The sequence below is a fragment of the Myotis nattereri genome, assembly GCF_964212035.1.
Source record: "Myotis nattereri genome assembly, chromosome: 14".
NCBI classification, from domain to species: Eukaryota; Metazoa; Chordata; class Mammalia; order Chiroptera; family Vespertilionidae; genus Myotis; species Myotis nattereri.
Window position 1 is genome coordinate 32,183,625 of NC_138089.1, and position 20,463 is coordinate 32,204,087.

Sequence of the window (20,463 nt, forward strand, 5' to 3'; positions counted from 1 at the left end):
GATCTGCGTCTCTATATTTAAAGTGGATTTCTCACAGCACACAGTTAGGAATAGTTTTTATCCACTGACAATCTCTGTCATTTAATTTGTATAGACTATTTTGCACCATGTTTGTAACTGCTTTCTATTTGTTTCAGTTTACTTTTATACCTAATTTTGAATTTGTAATTTTGTATTCTCTGTCTTAAAGGGAACCCCATAAAAACTGAAGTCACCCTTAATGTCTGGCATGCATTAAGCAACGGTAAAAGAAAAAGGAAAAAAGTTGCAGACCAGCCCTGGCGGGGCAGGAGAGATGCAGGGATTCCGGACGCAACTGTGTAATATAATACCGAGGCGCAGGGTCTCTGCTGGGTGGGTCCAAACCCCCCAGAAACTGACAAACACCTCAGCCAATGAGAGTGTTTCTTTCGTCCAATTCTGACGGCAGGGAGCCCACCGGCCCTTCTGCTGGGTCCGGAGTGGGCGTGGCTTACATGCGGCATGTTTATTGCCTGGCTAACTTGGTGTTGGTCTGTGTTGCCATGACGACCGTGGCTGAGTCACTGACGACTGGCTTGTAAACTCTTGCTGCACGTTGAAGGCTGTGTACCTGTTGAAGATCATTCGCGGTGGTTCAGTTCCCCAGGAATACACTTACCAGTAGGAAAAACAGGATTCTGTGGACGTTTTCACCTGAATTCTTTAGCTGCTCAGATGCCATCGCCTGGTGCTCCTCTGTGGGCTTCGCAGTAAATGCCTGCACCCCAGCCCTGCAAGCCATGACCCCCGCGGGCTGCAGGATCCGCTTCCACTGTGGGGTGTTCATTTGCATCAGTGCGCTTATTTGCTGCTGTTTATGTTCACCTTAGACGGGTGCGGGGTGGGGGCGGGACGGTCTAAGGTAGGCTCGCTGATCTGCGTGCGCTGCGGCTGTGCCGGGAAGAGAGCGTAACAGGGCTTCTGTCTTTGCAGAGCCATGGGCAGCAAGAAGAAGGAAATCGCCCTGCAGGTAAGCCTCAAGGGGCCCTGACTTCCAGCACTTGGTTGGGGTTGGAGGATGAGGGTGCTGTGGCCGGGAAGAGCAGTACACAAGTGATCCTCTTTGCCAGCGGTATTTGACAGGCAGTTCCCAAACCTGGGTATAGATCTCGGTCTCGTAGTGATGGCAATTTTTTGTGCACTTTTAAATACAAACAAGTATAACATTGGGTTTAAGCTCTTATGCTTGCTTACAGTGCTATACCGCCTTGACACTCGATAACACTTTTATAGTTTTTAAAATGAAACTAAACAACCAAGAAATATTGATCAATATAATTTTTAAAAAATATATATATATTATTTTTTACAGAGAGGAAGGGAGAGAGATAGAGAGTTAGAAACATCGATGAGAGAGAAACATCGATCAGCTGCCTCCTGCACATCTCCTACTGGGGATATGCCCGCAACCCATGTACATGCCCTTGACCGGAGTCGAACCCGGAACCCTTCAGTCCGCAGGCCGACGCTCTATCCACTGAGCCAAACCGGTTTCGGCTGATCAATATAATTTGATGTGACCTATTTATTGTTGAAATAGAATTGCAACCTGCTGCGAGGCTATGATATAGATGCTTTTGAGTTTGTAACTGTGTGCTCTCTGGAGACCCAGTTGTCCCACGACTGATCTATTCAATCAGTTGCTTACTCAACAAGTACGTTTTGATATTTTACGTGCTGTGTGCGTGCATTTGTCTTAGAAAGTGCTTCACTTCATTTGCGCCTAAGATAAGTGAATCCATAAGCCGAGCCTGCTGTTTCTTCCTGGCCCTGGACAATAAGTCGCGGGGGATTCTAGGCTGTGGTAAACATGCAGGCATGGGCTGTGGAGTCCAGGGGAGTGCTTTGTCATAGGAGACCATCTGGATGATCTGTAATATGGGTACAATTTAAGGCAAACTTTAAAATGTCTGAGTCAGCTCCGCCCATCAGGATAAATGTTCAGGCCACAGGCACCCCTTGGAGAGTAGAAAGGCAGGATCTTGAGACACATAACTTCACTTTCATTGTTCTCTGTGGCACCCACACTTCACATGTGAATTTCGAAAGCTTAGTGATTTTTTTTTTTTTTAAGGGAGAAAGCATTGTCAGTCTAAGGGTAGTGCATGGGGGGTGGGGGAGGGAGGAGCTTTAGACTGGAAGCCTGAAAAGGCTTTGGTTTGTTTTGTTAATCCCGGAGGATATTTTTTCCACTGAATTTTTGAAAAGAGTGGAAGGGGGAGAGGTAGAATGAGAGAAACACCGATGTGAGAGAGACACATTGACTGGTGGCCTCCTGCAGGTGCCCCAACCAGGGCTGGGAATCAGGGCTGGGGATTGAGCCTACAAACAAGATACGTACCCTTGACGGGGATTCAAACCCAGGATCCTTCAGTCCGCAGGCCTTCGCTCTATCCATTGAGCCAAACCGGCGAGGGCCAGAAGCCTGAAAAGTTTATATAGTTCTTGAGTCTTAGACTCAAGAGATTTTGGACAAACCACATAACTCTGAGATTTTGGACAAACCACATAACTGCCTATCTGTAGAAGAGGGGTATTAGGGGAGTTATCCCTTATGGCCTTCCAGCCTTTATGTTCTAGCAGTCTAGAGCAGGGGTGGGCAAACTTTTTGACTCGAGGGCCACAATGGGTTCTTAAACTGGACCGGCAGGCCGGAACAAAAGCATGCATGGAGTGTTTGTATGAACTAATATAAATTCAAAGTAAACATTATTACATAAAAGGGTACGGTCTTTTCTTTTCTTTTTTTTTTTTTTTTTTGGTTTTATTCATTTCAAACGGGCCGGATCCGGCCCGCGGGCCGTAGTTTGCCCATGGCTGGTCTAGAGTCATGAATCTTGCCAGCTGCGCATGTTCTGTCTGTAAATAAATTCTAAGCCCCTGGCCCTAGCACTTATGCTGCAAAAATGATTTTCTCAGTTTCTCTGTGCCTCTATATCCTTTATGTAAACGAGAGGGAAAATCCATAACCTGAAGAGAGAATGGTTGTGACAAAATTTCTTTACATAGTTCTAGCCAGTTTGGCTCAGTGGATAGAGTTTCGGCCTATGGACTCAAGTGTCCCAGGTTTGATTCTGGTTGCGGGCACATGCCCAGATTGTAGGCTCGATCCTCAGTGTGGGTGTGCAGGAGGCAGCTGATCAATGATTCTCTCTCATCGTTGATGTTTTTATCTCTCTCTCCCTCTCCCTTCTTCTCAGAAATCAATAAAAATATATTTTTAAAAAACAAAAACAAAAACAAAAAACCACCATAAAACTTCTTTAGACACTTCCAGGCTAGTCTGAATGCTGTTTGTGATGGCTCTAAGATTTTTGTCTCATATGATTATCTTTTCATGTGTCTAGATCTGCCAACCCAGGAACCCTGTTCCCTCTCTGGCTAAGACTATTTAGGGTTCCTTCTAAATAGAAACAGAAATAACAGGACATCCAGAGACAGTGGAGCCAAAGGGTGCCACACACTCCCCATTGGTTCCCTACTGGAGTCTGCATGTTCCCCACACTGTTCTGCTCCTTCAATTGTCCAAAGGGCCCTGGCGGCACGGCAGGTGTGGCTCACACCGTCACAGGTGTGCTCCATGGACAGTTGCCACTGACAGCGGAGCCTCTGAAAGCCACTGTTGTGAGAGAGGGTGGGGGTGGCGTGGGGCTCCTCAGAACCCTTCTGTCACTTCCCTCAGGACTATGGCTGTGGGCCCAGCATGACATCAGTCCAACGTTCTTCTCTCATGTTAGGCATCAAGAAGACTTCTGTTTAAAAAAAAAATCAAAACAAAAAAGTATGAAAACATGTTGTCTTTCAGAAAGATGGAGCTTTAATAGAGTATTTGCAGATACTAGGTTTTGAGCCCTTTTAAAGGGACAAAGACCTTAGCATACCTGTATTAAGAATAAGTAGTAATTGTCATGGTCTTTTAATTTATATGGTTTCAAACGAGCTCCCTACGGAAAAAAAAAAAAAAAAAAAGCTTACTAATTACAAAGGGAAAAGAGAATAATTTCACAGTGGAGGGGCCTGACAGACCACCTTAACAAGTGATCCAAGTAAACATCAGCAGAAATGAGGGAGATGGAAATTGTATGCCACCTGATAAGTTGCCATGGGAGGAACATTCTTCTGCTTCTCTGACACTCCAACCAATTCCAACCAACTCCAACCAATCCAACCATCTCCAACCAGTTCCAATCAGTTCTAACCAATTCCAACCAATCCAACTAATACCAACCAATCTGACTAATTCCAACCAATCCAACTAATTCCAACAACTCCAACCAATCCAATCATCTCCAACCAATTCCAACCAATCCAACCAATTCCAACCAATCCAACCAGCTCCACCAATTCCAACCAATCCAACCAGCTCCACCAATTCCAACCAATTCCAACCAGCTCCACCAATTCCAACCAATCCAACCAGCTCCACCAATTCCAACCAATTCCAACCAGCTCCATCAATTCCAACCAATCCAACCAGCTCCACCAATCCAACCAATTCCAACCAGCTCCACCAATTCCAACCAATCCAACCAGCTCCACCAATTCCAACCAATCCAACCAGCTCCACCAATCCAAAGATGCACAGCCTGACTGTAATCAGGAGGAAACACCAAACACACTCAAACTGAGGAATGGTCTACAAAATAACCAGTATGCAGAATTTAAAAGTGTCAGGTCATGAAAATCAGAGACTAAAGAACTTTTCCAGACTGAAGGAGACTAAAGAGACTCCTGGCACATGATTCTGACTAGAGCTTTTGCTATTATGACTTTATTGGGAGGATCAGTAAAATTTGAATAGAGTCCAAGAGTTACATAATAATAATATATGTATTTATTTTTTATTTTGAGGGTTGTATTGTGGTTATGTAGGAATAATGGGCTATTAGATTAGTAATTTACTTTCAAGTAATTCAAGAAGAAAAATTCCTTTATATTGTACTTGCAAATTTCCTGTAAGTTTGAAATTGTTTCAAAATAAAAACATACAAAAATGTATACTATTTATGAAGAGGGATGATATGTATTTCCCCTTGTATTTAATATTTGATATAATCCAGAATACTTTGTAGATAATAGAAAATGTGGGGAAGTGGCCATAAACTCTCTGTCAATTTCTGATGTGGAGAAAATTAAGGAAGATTTAATAAATGATGAGAAACAGCACATTCATGGCCTGGAAGACTCAAAAGTTGTTAATACTTCAATTATTTCCTAAATTGATCCACAGAATCAATGCAATCTCAATTAAAATCTTGACAGGAGTTTTTGCAGAAATTGCCAGGCTGGCTCTAAAATGTCTGTAGAAATGCAAAGGACCTAGAATAGTCAATACAATCTTGAAAAAGACAATATGGAGGCCTCACATCGCCTGATTCCAAGACTTGTTATAAAGCTACAGGAATGAGGGGGACTGGGGGGGATCTGTAGCAAATATATCAGTGTCTCCCCATTTGTGCCCTCAGTAATACAATATTTGTTCTTCTTTGATGTTAGGTCAACATCAGCACCCAGGAGCTTTGGGAGGAAATGCTCAGTTCCAAAGGACTAACTGGTAATTTAAGATAATTGTTGAGGTCCATCCTTTTAAAAATGGCTACATGACAGATTTACCAAGAAGAAAAAAGCTGCAATGATCACCATTTTCCTGTAACCTTGAGTTTCATGAATGAAGAACAGGTGATTTCTTTGTACATATAGATTTGGCTTGACCATCTATCTGCTGGTGAGTTCTGTTCAGGAAATTCGTCAGTACTATCCGGTAGCAGGCCTCCTGGTCAGGTGCAGGCAGAGGAGAGGTTCCCTCACACCCACCCCTGGCGCACAGCACAGACGGGGACCGAAGAAGACCACGGTATCCAAGTTTCCACCCGGGTCTCTAGCAGAGTCACTTTCCAGGAGAACAGTGTTGACTTTCTAAAGTGAACAAAACTCTCCTTTACCCAAAGCAAGTCACTTGTAATTCATCAGGGGAAAAGGTCAAAGCTCTGTTTATTATCAAAGAAGCTAAGAATTGATTGTATGCTGACAGGTCACCTATAGTGGCTTCTTCCTTTTAGAATAGATGGTTTCAGTCCATTCAAATATTTATTGAGGGCCATTCTGGGCTAGGTCTGCACGTAGCCTGCAAATTCCTTACGGTAAAGGGATCATGGTAAGTAAATGATTTCCCACCCTACACTACTTCACTGTGTTTAGAATTCAGAACAAAGAGCTGCTGAGAATGAGGGATAGCTGTGTTTCCATGCTCCCTTATACTCTGACGGGATAATAAATCCTGTAACCATTAATGTCCCTGCAAACGACATCCATCTGAGGGAGGTAGCATGTGCAGGTGTAAACTTGGCCTGACATGCTGGACGCTGGGGCTCACTGAGCCCCCCTGCTTCTTTCCCGGTGCCGCGCAGTGGTCGATGTCTATCAAGGCTGGTGTGGCCCCTGCAAGCCCGTGGTGAGCCTCTTCCAGAAGATGAGGATCGAGGTTGGCCTGGACCTTCTGCACTTTGCATTGGTAAGATCCTCTCAGCGGGGCTGTCGCTCAACATTGTAAGAAAAGGCAACATTTCAACACAGCAACAGGAAGTGCGAGCTCCCTTTTCAGAGCACTGAAAAGGCATCCACTGTGGGTTTTTATTCGTCATGCTGCCTCGCAGTTTCTCTGGGGATGAAATCCTCCCTCAGCCCCTCACTGACCGTCACTCTGGCCGCAGGGACAGAATGCCTGCCACTCCCTCTTAGCTCACAGACGCCGTGGGCTCTGGAGCTTCCCCTTCAGAGCTCAGGGTTTCAGGATCTCTATCCTCTGCTCCTCAAGGGGGACTCTGAGTAAACATTTACTGGATTAGTGTATGGAAATGGGAATAAATTCCGGAGACGTGTGCAAGAGACACTCCGTGGGTTTGCGGTTCAAAGACTGAACACAGAAGATGGGCTTCACGCTAATCTCGCCACAAGTTTGGCTTCAAGGACTTTGGCTCCTCCCGCTCTGGGAGTCCGTGTGGACGCTACTGCAGGGCGTGGGGAGGAACGTCCGCGGGCAGGTTTCCCAGACACAAGGGCATTGGGAGGCCCTTCTGCCCCTGAGGCTGCCAGTCGGGCAGCAGCAGGACTTAGTGAGCTTCCTGGTGCTGGAGGAGTAGCCGGTGGGGAGCAGGGGAAACCATTTTTCCTCTCGTTCTATTCCTCAAAAAAGTACACTGCCAACAACTTTTGCCAACGTGTTGACAGGACAGTTGTTATGATTCTGATGAAAAAACAATAGAAGCATGAAAGCAAGTCAGGGCTTCACCTGGGGCGGGCAGTCACGGTGTGTGGATGTGTGGTGTGCGTGTGTGCAGTGAGTGCATGCAATGTGTGTGTGGTGTGTGGTATGTGATAGGTGGTGTGTGTGTGATAGGTGGTGTGTGTATGATAGATGGTGTGTGTGATATGTGGTATGTGTTAGATGGTGTGTGTGTGATAGGTGGTGTGTGTGTGTGATAGGTGGTGTGTGTGTGTGATAGGTGGTGTGTGTGTGTGATATGTGGTGTGTGTGATATGTGGTGTGTGAGTGTGTGATAGGTGGTGTGTGTGTGATAGGTGGTGTGTGAGTGTGTGATAGGTGGTGTGTGTGATATGTGGTATGTGTTAGGTGGTGTGTGTGTGTGATAGGTGGTGTGTGTGTGTGATAGGTGGTGTGTGTGTGATATGTGGTGTGTGAGTGTGTGATAGATGGTGTGTGTGTGATAGGTGGTGTGTGTGTGATAGGTGGTGTGTGTGTGATAGGTGGTGTGTGTGTGTGATATGTGGTGTGTGTGTGATATGTGGTGTGTGTGTGATATGTGGTATGTGTTAGGTGGTGTGTGTGTGTGATATGTGGTGTGTGTGTGATAGGTGGTGTGTGTGTGTGATATGTGGTGTGTGAGTGTGTGATAGATGGTGTGTGTGTGATAGGTGGTGTGTGTGTGATAGGTGGTGTGTGTGTGATAGGTGGTGTGTATGTGATAGGTGGTGTGTGTGTGTGATATGTGGTGTGTGTGTGTGTGATAGGTGGTGTGTGTGTGATAGGTGGTGTGTGAGTGTGTGATAGGTGGTGTGTGTGATATGTGATATGTGTTAGATGGTGTGTGTGTGATAGGTGGTGTGTGTGTGTGATATGTGGTGTGTGAGTGTGTGATAGGTGGTGCGTGTGTGACAGGTGGTGTGTGTGTGATAGGTGGTGTGTGTGTGACAGGTGGTGTGTGTGTGTGATATGTGGTGTGTGAGTGTGTGATAGCTGGTGTGTGTGTGACAGGTGGTGTGTGTGTGACAGGTGGTGTGTGTGTGATAGGTGGTGTGTGTGTGTGATATGTGGTGTGTGAGTGTGTGATAGGTGGTGTGTGTGTGACAGGTGGTGTGTGTGTGATAGGTGGTGTGTGTGATAGGTGGTGTGTGTGTGACAGGTGGTGTGTGTGTGATAGGTGGTGTGTGTGATAGGTGGTGTGTGTGTGACAGGTAGTGTGTGTGTGATAGGTGGTGTGTGTGTGATAGGTGGTGTGTGTGTGATAGGTGGTGTGTGTGGTGTGTGGAGTGCAGTGTGCATGTGGGTTGTCCTGTGCAGTCCCTGCCATCATGCCCCTGTACCTGCTGTGCCCAGGGACCTGCTGGCAGCTTGTTTTCTTTAGGCGGAGGCAGACTGTCTTGACGTCCTCGAAAAATACCGCGGGAGGTGCGAGCCCACCTTCCTGTTCTATGCAGTAAGTACGTTTTCAGAACCAGGACTATCTGATGGTTGCAGATCTTTGGGGTTCAGGTGGGTGAGTCTCACAGGCATTAATTCTCACTGGGAGTCACCAAGGGGTCACACTGATCCAAACCCGTGATGTGGTTGCTCCTTGACTGCCTTTATCATTTTGGCAGAAGACGATGTCCTGAAGTCCTGGTGATGCAGGCCCCAACTGGCTGGCGGCCGGGGCCCTGCTCACTGGCCGGTGGGGTTGTCACCTGAGCGGAGGCAGCTTCGGCAGGGCCGTGCAGGGGAAGAACAGGAGTCACTGATATGCTGCTTCTGGCTGGTGGACACTCCTGACTGAGGTTCCACTCTCAGAGCAGCGTTTCAGCTTCCTGTGCTCTGCTCCATGGAGGGGAGCTTACAGCACACCCAGTACCCCTTCATGGGTGGACGAGCTCTGCATGCACCTTTATGTATCATAAAACGTGAAGGTCGTTTACGGAAAGTCAGAAACGAGAGGGACTATTGAGGACAGACAAGCGGTGCAGTGATTTGAAGGTAACTGGGATGTCTTTGGTATGACATCCATGCTCATACTCCTAGGGCCCACTGTCACTCCTGGCTCTCTAGGGTTAGGTCTCCTGACAGGCACTGAAAGCAACTGAATGACATCTTCTTCCTGACCCAGTCCAGCCCCCTCCTTATACTGGGAAACTGAGGGCTCTCCCCACCCCCCGTCCCCCCAGGCCTCCTGATAGCCAGGTCAGGGTTTAGTTTGGAAACGTTTGGGCCCCTCAGCACTGCAAGTATTACAGATCGGGAGCTTGTGATAAAACATTTGCACCTAGAGTTTTAGTCGGGAGACTGAAGTCATATGATGGAACATGGGTGGGGCGGGAGGGAGACGTGGGAAGGAGCTAAGAGGAGCGTGCTCCCCAGCCACACGCTGCTGAATAAGTGAAAGCAAGAAACCCAGGTTCACCCCAAACACCACCTGACCTCCCAGATGGAGTTGGGAATAGAGTCTTGCCTGGAATTCCAAGCATCCTGTACACCCCCCATTAAAGCAATGACCTATTTGCTTTAGAATGACCTCGTTCTATTGTAATTGTTTGTTTGATGATCACCTTTCTGCCCCCACTCGGCTCCCCACTCACTGAGGGCACAACTGTGTCTTTTCGTGTTTAGTGTTCATAGCCTTTGCCTGGGTCTTGGTGCTTGACAGGTAAATGCTTAATAGATAGATACATGTTGAGGGCATGAGCCAGGTATAGGCAACTCACATCCTGTCCCTCCCTTAGCCGACTCCCCATGGCCCTGAAGGAAGTTCTGAAAGGAGGGGCCTGGAGTACAAGGCAAAGAAGTAGATGGAGGCTGTGGGCCTGGGGCCGATCGGCCTTGACCATGACCTTGACCTTGGGCACACTCCTAAACAAAGTGCTTGGACACTCCCACTGGTTCTTGAAGAGATTAGCATCTGGGTTTCCTGTGGCTTGAGCAGCACATCTGTCCTGTTGCAGGGAGGGAAACTGGTGGCTGTGGTTAGAGGAGCAAACGCCCCACTGCTGCAGAAAACCATCCTGGACCAGCTGGAGGCCGAGAGGAAGGTGCTGGCTGAAGGCAGAGAACGGAAGGTGGTAAGGCGGCCACTCCTGTAAGCAGCAAGCTCAGGGCGTGCTCCAGACCTGCCATTCCCTCCCCTTCCCACTAATTTTCCTGGGCCTGTCAGCTGGAAGCTTCATTAAATGCCCACCTGAGTCCCCGCTGAGAGTGCAGGGAGAGCACTAGGCCCCGCTGACACATGCATTTTGAAATCTTCCTTCTGGAGCCTTCTTTTAAAAAGCTGCCCTTCACCCAGAACGCTTCAACTTTCTTTATCCACTTCCCTTCCTCCCCTCCTGCTACTCATCACAGGGTTTCTGGATCCCTGACAATGAAGTCAGAAATGAAAATAAAGGGATGGAATTGAGGAGTGGGCAGGCGGAGCCCAGCCCCAGGGCGAGATCTCTCCTGGTGACCTGCTGCCCTCACCTCGATTCCTGGAAGTCTTACTTGTGATCCCAGAGGGCTCGCGTCTTCACTTTAGAAATTAACCTCTGTCAGGACCATGAGAAACAGCCTGTGGTTCTGAGATACTATTTCCACGATGACACGGGCTGAGTTTTTCATAAATAACTGGCTGCCTCCGAAGAACGACACACCTGCGGCAGAGAGAGGGACACATCCTGGAGCTCTGAGCACCTGCCAAAGGGGCCTTCGTGGTCAGCGTTCATTGTTCCAGTTCTCACATTCGATTCCAAAGGGCAAAGTCCTGTTTTTATAGAATGGACAGGTATCAAATCATACTCTCCCCCCCAGGAAACTGGCAACTTCCCCCCAAGAAAGGCGTTCCCAAATGCTGGTGCGCTCTCTGTACTGCTCCCCTGCACTGTGTGGGCAATTGCTTCATATTTACTCGCCTTTCAGTTCTTCCATTGCCAGCTCTGTATGTGTACTGGGTGCTTGTGGAAACAGGCCGACAGTGAGCCTTAAGTTCAGCACGGATTTCCTTGTCTCCAAACACTCAGCACCCCCTCCCCGCACCGTCGCACAGCTGCTAGCAAGGCTCTCCTCGTTTCCAAGATGGATCATCTTGGCCCTTTTGTTGCTCTGTATTTTGAACCTTTATTTTGGGGGTTTCTGCGGGTTTTTGTGGTCATTTTAATTAATTAATGACCTCATTAATTAATTTAATTAATGACCAATTTGTATCAGATCAAAGATGAGGCTCTCTCTGAGGAGGAGGAACGCTTTTCCCATGAAAAGGACGGTGGCGAAGACGCGGACGTGGGTGAGTGCCCAGCCAACCAGCAAGGCCAAAAGGCCAAGCAGACTCCGACTTGATGTGTTTTAAAAAAATATACGAGTAGTCAGTTTATCGAGCCACCTGAGCCACTTGTAAAACGTTTTGCCTCTGGCCACCTGCCCTCCAGCATCATTTCATATCTCCTTTCTGTCCTTTAATAGCATTTTGGGCACTTCTCACGGCTTTCTGATCATGTTCAAATAGAGCAAGTGTGACTTTCACGGCGACTTCTGGGCGTCAGGAAAAGCTCCCTGGAATAAAGTGGAGGATATCGACACTAATATTGTAAAGTAACAATGCTGATGTTTCCTTAGTCCTTATCTCAGCTAAAGAGCTCCAGTTTCTTTCTTTTTTTTCTCTCACCTTTTTTTCTGACGTATCAGAAAGTCAGCTGAACACCTTCTCTCCCCACAGCCCTGCACCCTCTGCCCTTGCTCTCCCACAGCTCAGGGTTCTACATGGCCCTGCCCGGCAGGCCTTCCCGAGCCTCCTGACAGTGTGGGGGGAAGCCCACGTCAGCCAGGCTGCGGCCGGGGAGGAGGAAGGCCACTGAGACACCAGAGGCAGCCAGGCCTAAGTTCGGGGACAGGGCTGGAAAGAGAAGGAAGATTTGATGATTGCACGAAGCAGAAAGGCTGTGTATTGGTGTGTGGGCAATGAGGATGTTTGAGTTGGGTTCTAACAAGGAGAGGCCCAGTTTAGGAGGGCAAGACGGTTCCAGTGTGAAAAGAAAAATCGTCCATTTGACTTCTGTAGGACACATTTGTTGCCTCCTTTTTGGATTATCTCCTGTGAGTCCCCTCCCCCTTATTTTCCTTCAAATCCAATCTCTCCGCCTAGAAAACAATGCAAAACCCAGTCCTTGCCCTGGCCTTCCCCTCCCCCACTCTGAGCTTCCGGAACTTTGTCCACACTCCGGGGGCCACCCGACCTGTGGCTGCCGCCCGCTCCCCCTGACCTGCTCCTCCCAGGGCACCACTGACCTTCTTCATGCCAAATCCAAGGGACCGTTCCCAGTCACGTCCTATGGCATCTTCCTACAGACGCGGACGTTCGCAATGTCTTCCTTCTCCAACCCTCTTCTCTCTTGGCTTCTCTTGGTCACGGCCTTTCTCGGTGTCCCCCAACGTGTCCGGCCTCTCCTCAGCCTCCCCTTCACTGGCGTCTTTTCTTTCACTCCCTTTTCAAGCTGGAGTTCTCCAGGCCCCTGCTCTGGCCAATTCTCTTCTCACCGTGTACGTCTGAGCTGACCTCACTCACTGGTCAATGTACAAGCACATGTATGTAAGAGCCCCTTAAGGTCTAAGTGCTCATAGCGCTCATAGGATGTTGTAAGTGGAATTCACAGGGAAATGAGTAGAGATGTTGCTTCAAATAATTCACGCCTTGCAGTACACTTCTTTTGAGATTTTTCGTATCTGAAGTCTCATTGCAACACAAATGATGTAAAAGTTGACAGAAGCGGCTAGGAGGACACAGAGTCTGTGGAGAGCAGAGGTTGGTCCCCAAGACCCCGTTCATACAAACAGGAGTACAACAGGACAGACTCATGACTGGACACCGGGCTCCCTGCAGCGCCGGCGGCCTGAGCAGTGGACTGTGGTTATGTGGCATCTCCCTCAGCGTCACGGCTGATTGGACCCATGGACACTGACCGAAGGGCAGCCAGTCAGTAGACGCGCCGGTGAGCTATGACTGGTGCCTGAGCTGCAAACAACACGCTGGCCAATTTGGGCTTCTCTCCGGGGAAACTGAACTGAGGCCGAGAAGCCTGGAGAGCTGTAGCTTGGCCATGTGCGCTGGCGCTGAAGGGTCACGTGGACTCAGGGCCCAGGGCAGCCCTCCTTGGCCATGTGCCAGGGGAGTAAAAAAGAATCATTGGCAAAGGAGCCCGCAGAGTGAGAGGAGAACAAGCAGTCAGCAGTCAGAGCCAGGAATCATGAGAGTGTGACAGGAAAACGAGTAGCCAGGCCTGCGTTGCTTCTGCCACGGCTCCCCCCTCCTCCTCCTGCAGGCCTCCTCTCTCAGCTGTTTCTGGGTTTCTGTTCCTTGGTAGTCTTTGATCTCCTCCCACATCTCCCTTGCTCCTTCCCCCTTCATCCCCCCGCTCCCTCCCTCCCTCTCAGGTCTGTGTCCCTAGCATGTCTCCGTCCCCTGCAGCCAGGTTGAGGTTGAGGTTGAGGTCTGGAGCCAGACCTGTGCTCCCACTAGATTCCAGGTCTGCAGGGGCGCAGCCAGAGGCCAGGCGAGGGACCCCTGGGAGCTGTGTGCAGAGGCTGTGTGGTCCCTGCAGGTGGCCTCCTGAGAGCCTCCAAGATGGATGAGCCCAGCACCTGACAGCACCACCCTTGGCTTATTACAGCTTCATCAGAGAAGACCTGTACCTTGGCGATCATTAAACCAGATGCAGTCGGCCATGGGAAGACTGATGAGATTATCATGAAGGTAGAGGGACAACACGCACCCCACAGGCTGTCCTCGGGTTTCCTCTGGTGGAAACAGGGGTGGGCATCGTGGAGCAGTGTCCTTCCTAGTAGGGAGAGAACGCTTTTAAGGAGCTTTAACCAAAATTCCATTTATGTAAATTAAAATTAAAAATCTAAGCAGGAAAGATATGATAAAGATGAGGATTTCCACTGTTTTTAATGTTGCCTTTTCTATTATCTTCTACTTTTCAACTCATTTAGATGGGAATTTGGGCTGCATTTACCCTTTCAGAATGTGTGTGTATATTCTGCAGATCCAGGAAGCTGGGTTTGACATTATAATGAGTGAAGAGAGGACCATGACGGAGGCAGAAATGCGACTCTTCTACCAACACAGAGCTGGAGAGGTCAGCTCGTCTGCTCCCCTTGTCCAACCCACTCCCGTCTCTTCTCTTTCGAGTATGATCACAGGTTACTAGTTTGGGAGAAAATAGAGAATTAGGAAAAGCAAGAATATAGCAGGAGGCGGCTGTGAATTGGTTTGGTCATGATGCTGCATCGGTGAAGGTGCTTTGGCTGCAGGAAGAGATTTGGACTCTACCTGAAGTAACAAAATAAGGGATTGATTGAAATGATACTCCCTAACTCTGGGAACTGAAGGAAGAGTTGAATGAGAAGGTGTTGGGGAGAAGAACCAAGACAGTTGTAGGGAAATTCAGGAGCGGAACCTCAGGGACAGTCACTTCGGGGGCTGAGGTGCTGCCGTTGGACTTGGGTTCAGCCACCTCCCTTTGCATCTGCTTGGCTCATGGACTTGGCGGAGGAGCTGGCGGCCTAACTTGGTCACAGCCCTCGCTCTCGTTGAGGTGTGTGTGCATGGGGGGTATGGGGGTGTGGATAGACATTACGGTTGTCAGCCAGACTAGGGCCAAATGATGGGGGAAGGGCTGTTCAGGAAGGAAAACCAGAGAGCTGTTACTTGAAGGAAGAGAAAGGATTCTAAAGTACTACCTCCCAAAAACAAAGAAACAAAAAAAGTCTCAACTACACCCCACCCTTGGTTACCCAGCATCCACAGGATTTTCATATATGTGATTTTTTAAAATGCCCCTACCTAATCCTATATAATAAAACCCGAATATGCAAATCGACAGAACGGCAGAATGACCAGTTGCTATGACACACACTGACCACCAGGGGGAAGACACTCAACACAGGAGCTGCCCCCTGGTGGTCAGTGCTCTCCCACAGCGGGAGCACCACTTAGCCAGAAGTGTGTCCCACCTCTGCAGCAGCGCCTAGAATGTTCAACTGATGGCTTAGGCCCGCTTCTCTCAGTGGGTCTAAGCCATCAGTCGGACATCCCCTGAGGGCTCCTGGACTGTGAGAGGGTGCAGGCCAGGCTGAAGGACGCCCCACCCCCTCCCCAGTGCATGAGTTTCATGCACCAGTCCTCTAGTTTCTTATACTCTCACTAGAGGCTCGGTGCATAGAATTTGTGCACTGGGGAGGAGGGGGGGTCCCTCAGCCCGGCCTGCACACACTCACAATCCGGGACCACTGGCTCCTAACCACTCACCTGCCTGCCTGCCTTATCACCCCTAACTACTCTGCCTGCCTGTCTGATTGCCCCTAACCACTCGCCTGCCTGCCTCATCACCCCTAATCACTCTGCCTGCCTGCCTGCCTCATCGCCCCTAACCACTCTGCCTGCCTGCCTGATTGCCCCTAACTGCTCGCCTGCCTGCCTCATCATCCCTAACCGCCTCTGCCTCGGCTCCCGCCACTGTGGCTTTCTCTGGAAGGTCGTCCGGAAGGTCATTTGGCTGTCTGGTCTAATTAGCATATTATGCTTTTATTATAATAGATGTTCAACCCCAAATGAATCAACCCAGAGTCTCCTCTTCCTGCCTTTAGCTTACACCTGGTTCCTCTGGGTATGGGGGGGGCATCACCACCACCCCTCCCAAGGGCCCTTCAGGGGCCTGCTGGCTGGCGGCAAGGCTGCTCACTGACCCCGCCCATCCTGTGGGTGGGACAGGCCCTGTTGACCCTCGGCCCATTTCCCCTCCCTGTTCCAGGAGGCATTTGAGAAGCTGGTACATCACATGTGCAGTGGGCCGAGCCACCTCCTGATCCTCACCAGGACTGAGGACACCGAGGACGTTGCCACCGCCTGGCGAGCCCTCATGGGACCCTGTGACCCGCACGTGGCCAGGAGGGAGCAGCCTGACAGGTGATGTCACTAGCTGGGGTCCCTACATCCATCTCAGAACCTGCATCTGGGGAAGCAGAGAGCCCTGCCTGATGCTCAGCCCCGAATCGTGGGTAACACAGAGGGCTCTCTGATGGCCACGATCCCCCTTTGTTGTAATTTTGGGGGAGACCCTGACATCCTCACCCTCTGATCCAGTCCCTGCCCTTCACCGAATGCCTCCTTGCTGCCTCCGTTGCCCAATTCTGAAGGCTGCTGCTGGACCCAGGCCTCACTGTTCTCTCTGTAGCCAGAAGGTCCCAAAGGGTGGTCTCAGGACCACCTGCCACACTCACCCAGGAAACACAGGTCCCAGGTCCCCCCCGCCCCCTCCTGCCAGGCCAGCCAAGTCAGAGCCTGGGTGGGGTCTAGGAATATGCACTGCACTCAAGCCCCTCAATGCCTACTCCCCTCCCTGGGTGCCCTGAGCGTGAGCACGCTGTTCTGCATATTGTCCTTGGTCTGCTCCTTGCCCCTGTGTGTTTCTAGTCTGACACCACCAATGCCAAATCCACCACATCTTTCTTTCCTTTGAAGCTGTGAGAGGCCCAGCCAACAGGAAAGAAATGAGCAAGAGGCTAAGTAACTGAGGTTGCACCTTGTAGCTGTAGGGGCCAGGGACATTCATATATGAGGCAGCCTGGGCTAGCGAAAGACAGCCCAGTGCTCAGATCTTCGGTTACCATGTACTCAGGCATGTCCCTTCTCAGGGTCTCAGTTCTCTCATCTGTAAAATGGGGATCTGAGCAACTATCAAGGGGGCTAGAGAGTACCATGGTTAAGAGACAAATTTCAGAATCTCTCTTCTTCCTCTTACTGTGTGACCCTGGGCCATGCTTTAATCTCTGCCTTGATTCCCTCATCTGAAAAATGGGTGCTATAATGGGACCTGCCTCAGATGTTGATGTGAGGATTAAGTGAGCATATATATAGGGTGTCCCTCAAAAATGTAACACACACTTCGAATAATTTTAAAGGCAGTGTTTATTAAAATGCATTTCACTTTCAAAACGGAGCTGCCAGCTGTTAAAGTATGTACACATTTTTGGGGGACACCCTGTATGTATGAAGCACAGTGCTTGACACACAGGAAGTCCTAGCAATATTAGCATTAACTGATGGGGGTACTGGGGGTTGATTCTGGAGACCTATCTGAAGCCCTTGGCAGGCGCCAGCCCCTGGTTATGATATCAGTAAAACGGCCGCCCCTGGGCTTCCACCACGACTCACACCGTTCCCTCCCAGGGCTGTGGCACCAGTGAAACGAGAGCACGTTTGAGAAGCACCAGGCAGCGTGCCCAGAATGCTGCCCTGGCGGGCGGGACAGATGTCAGCTCCTGTCACCCTGGCTGCTGTTCTTGGCATTTCCAGCCGAGAGAAAGCCATTTCGCAGAAGTGCAGGGTGCCCATTGGTAGCTGGCGACCACGTTGCCAGAGAGCAAAACATTTCTCTTTCAAATGAAACAACGGTGTCTTGTCCATGTTGCCAATGCTCCCAGTCTCCGCGCTCAGTACGGGACGGAAGTGCCCTTTAACGCGGTCCACGGGAGCCGGGACGCGGAGGACGCCCGCCGAGAGCTGGCTCTGCTCTTCCCCAGCTTTACGTTTGCAGACCACGTCCCGGAAGCCGCTCTGGGTAAGTCATCCAGGCAGGTTTGGTCTCTATCCATCTTTAGTGAATATATGGGGGCGGGCGGGGGGGGGATGATAACCATGTGGTAACCAAGGCTCCAATCTGATAAGGCTGCTCAGACAGGAGCCATTACACAGCTGCAGTGGCAGTCCCCATCTGCTTGGATTTTCAGAGTAACAGCGGCTGTTAAAGCGTATTACATTTTTTTTTTGCGGCATTCTTACTGTGGAGCCATATTTTCATTGCCAAGTTTCTTTGCATTTTCCTGTGGAAACCACTGGGAAAGTAGAACTTTCTGGAAGCCTACATCCAAGCCAGTGAGTGGCCAGATGTCATCCCCTCACTTCCCCTGTTCTCTGCAGGCCCCATGCTAGGCCCTTGGTGAGGTCGCTGAGCTGAGGGTTGCACAGAAGGGCCCTCTGTCACCCTCGTATCCCTCAGCCCCCACACTTTGGGAAAAGCATACTGGGTCATCACCTCCAAATATGGGTGAGAAACACCTAAGACGTCCGGAGCGCACGGGACTTACCCCATTCCACGCGTGGAGAGCCAGGCCTGGCCCTGCTCCTGCTGCCGAGGTCTGCGGTTCTAGTTTGAGCCTGAAGGGACCAGAGGGTGAATGTCCTGGGAAAAGCAAAGGATGTGAGGTGGTGGGGAAGGGATTCTTGGGAGGAGGCCCCATGCAGATCTGAAATGGTGATAACCCGTGTGTGCCCAAATGTGTAATATATTTACCTAAATGTTTGCTATGCTCCTCATTTTTTCAAGATCTGAATGCAGCCAAGTAAGAATAGGTGTTCTGAGGGCAAAGTAAGGTAGGATAGGCCCCGTTGAATCCTTGCCCCTGCCAGCTGAGGGCAAGCTGAGTGTGCCATGGATTCTGGGGAGGTGAGAAATCCTGGCAAGTACCGAGTTCACACACCCGAGTGTGAGTTGCCATTCCTCAAAGCCATGCCCCGCGGGAGGTGCTCTGGGGGCACTGTGAGGGCCAGCATTCCTCTGGCACCTGCCCTCAGAGCCCCCGGTGCATTTCCTTACGTCCCCAGGTCATGGGACAGGGTCATCCTTTCTGGAGGGGCAACTGGAAACAAGCAGGTGTCCCTGAGGTCCAAGACTGAAGTATAAGGAGAGCGAACTGGCTGGGAATACTCATCGGGGCCATTGGGGGGAGTGTTGGGAGATCATGAGGCTGACTTTAGGGTCTCAGGTGATCATGGGTACAGGGGAGAATTCCAGAAGGGCTGAGGCCAGATCACAGCCCGGGAAAAAGTGCACAGCCTCACAGGATGCTAATGTTCCTCCGTTTGCTTGATGTGTCCTGCTTTTCTAGCTGTCAGGAGCAGAGTGTGCTTCCCACTTACCCAGCACTTTTTCTGCTAAGGGGCAAGGGTCAATGTCACTGAAGACAGGTAACCCAGGGTTTGAATCCTGGCTCCACTATTTACCAGCTGAATAGCCTCTGGAAAATGATTTACCTTTTTGGTCCTCAGTTTCCCCATCTGTGAAATGGAGATAATGACAGACCCATTTTAGCCCCATAATAATACCTCTGCAGTAGGGTCTTCCTCATAGGGCTGTTGTGAAGGCGAAAGGAGACCATGGGTGCCAGGTTCTTAGCCTGGTGCCTGACACATAGTAAGCGCTCAACCAATGTTACTCATTCTCCTACTTCTTTAATTCCTGGTCCCCGACACACAGATCAGGACCTCTCTTTGCCGTCCCTTCCCGCCTGACCCCTCACTTTATTGTCTGTGATGTAGCTAGGTCCCCTTTTCCTGTGTTTCTTTGTGGACGGTGTGTGGGACAGAGGACTGGGACGGGGCTGTTTCAGGAATCCTACAGAGCATCTGTCGTCCCACAGACCGCGAGGAAGGAGTGGTGGGCCCCACCGAGGTGCTTCCCTTCCCTGAGGACGTGCACTGAGATGGACGTGCAGCCTCCGCAGCACGGGACCCAGGGCGTGGCCAGCAAGTGAAAGGCCAGTGCGTTCCCATCTGCTGCGCATAAGGAAAGCTCTAGAATCGGATCTTAACTCTTTTGAGCACCGATTTCTTTTAGTTTAGCTCTCTTTCATGAATAATAAAATAGTTTCCTGTCTTTTATTAAACAGTATATAGCACATATACTTTTCTTTTGTGGCTGTTTCTGGAATTTTACAAAATAAGTGGACATTAGTTGTACTCTGCTGTGTTGTCTTGGGGGAAACGGAGTTAGTTACACAGGACAGTGTCTCCCCGATAAACACTGGAATAAATCTACTTTATGGCTTAAACAATTTCAGAGCTTAACTGGGTAACTAGGAACCTGAAAGCCGTGCAACAGGATTGGATTTGACACTGCCAGGCCGATGGGCCTGGAGGCAGACAGGGGAAGCCCGGCCTTCAGCCCCCATGCGGCCTGTCCACGCCACACGGGCAGTCCGGGGATGCCGCAGGCCTGCCCCCGGGTCCTCAGTAAATGGGGTGCTCCTGAAGCAATGCTGGGGGTTCCATTGGAGCCAGGTTCATCTATTTTCCTGATGGTCCCTTCCCCCACGTTTTGGGGTTAGATTCTGGCTAAAGCCTAATTTTAAAACCCGAGAGCTCCTCGTGGAGC

At 49.9% G+C, this 20,463-nt stretch overlaps 1 protein-coding gene across 1 annotated transcript; it reads left to right on the forward strand.

Moving 5' to 3' along the window:
• The first annotated feature begins 550 nt into the window (after positions 1 to 550).
• On the forward strand, positions 551 to 19,988 carry NME9 (NME/NM23 family member 9). Its single transcript, XM_081105912.1, has 12 exons — positions 551 to 642; positions 955 to 991; positions 5,518 to 5,575; positions 6,429 to 6,532; positions 8,664 to 8,735; positions 10,231 to 10,347; positions 11,465 to 11,540; positions 13,918 to 14,000; positions 14,296 to 14,388; positions 16,063 to 16,217; positions 17,735 to 17,871; positions 19,730 to 19,988. The coding sequence occupies exons 2-12, from the start codon at positions 959 to 961 to the stop codon at positions 19,789 to 19,791; spliced, it is 990 nt and encodes a 329-aa protein (XP_080962038.1). The 5' UTR covers positions 551 to 642; positions 955 to 958; the 3' UTR covers positions 19,792 to 19,988.
• Positions 19,989 to 20,463: the final 475 nt, after the last annotated feature.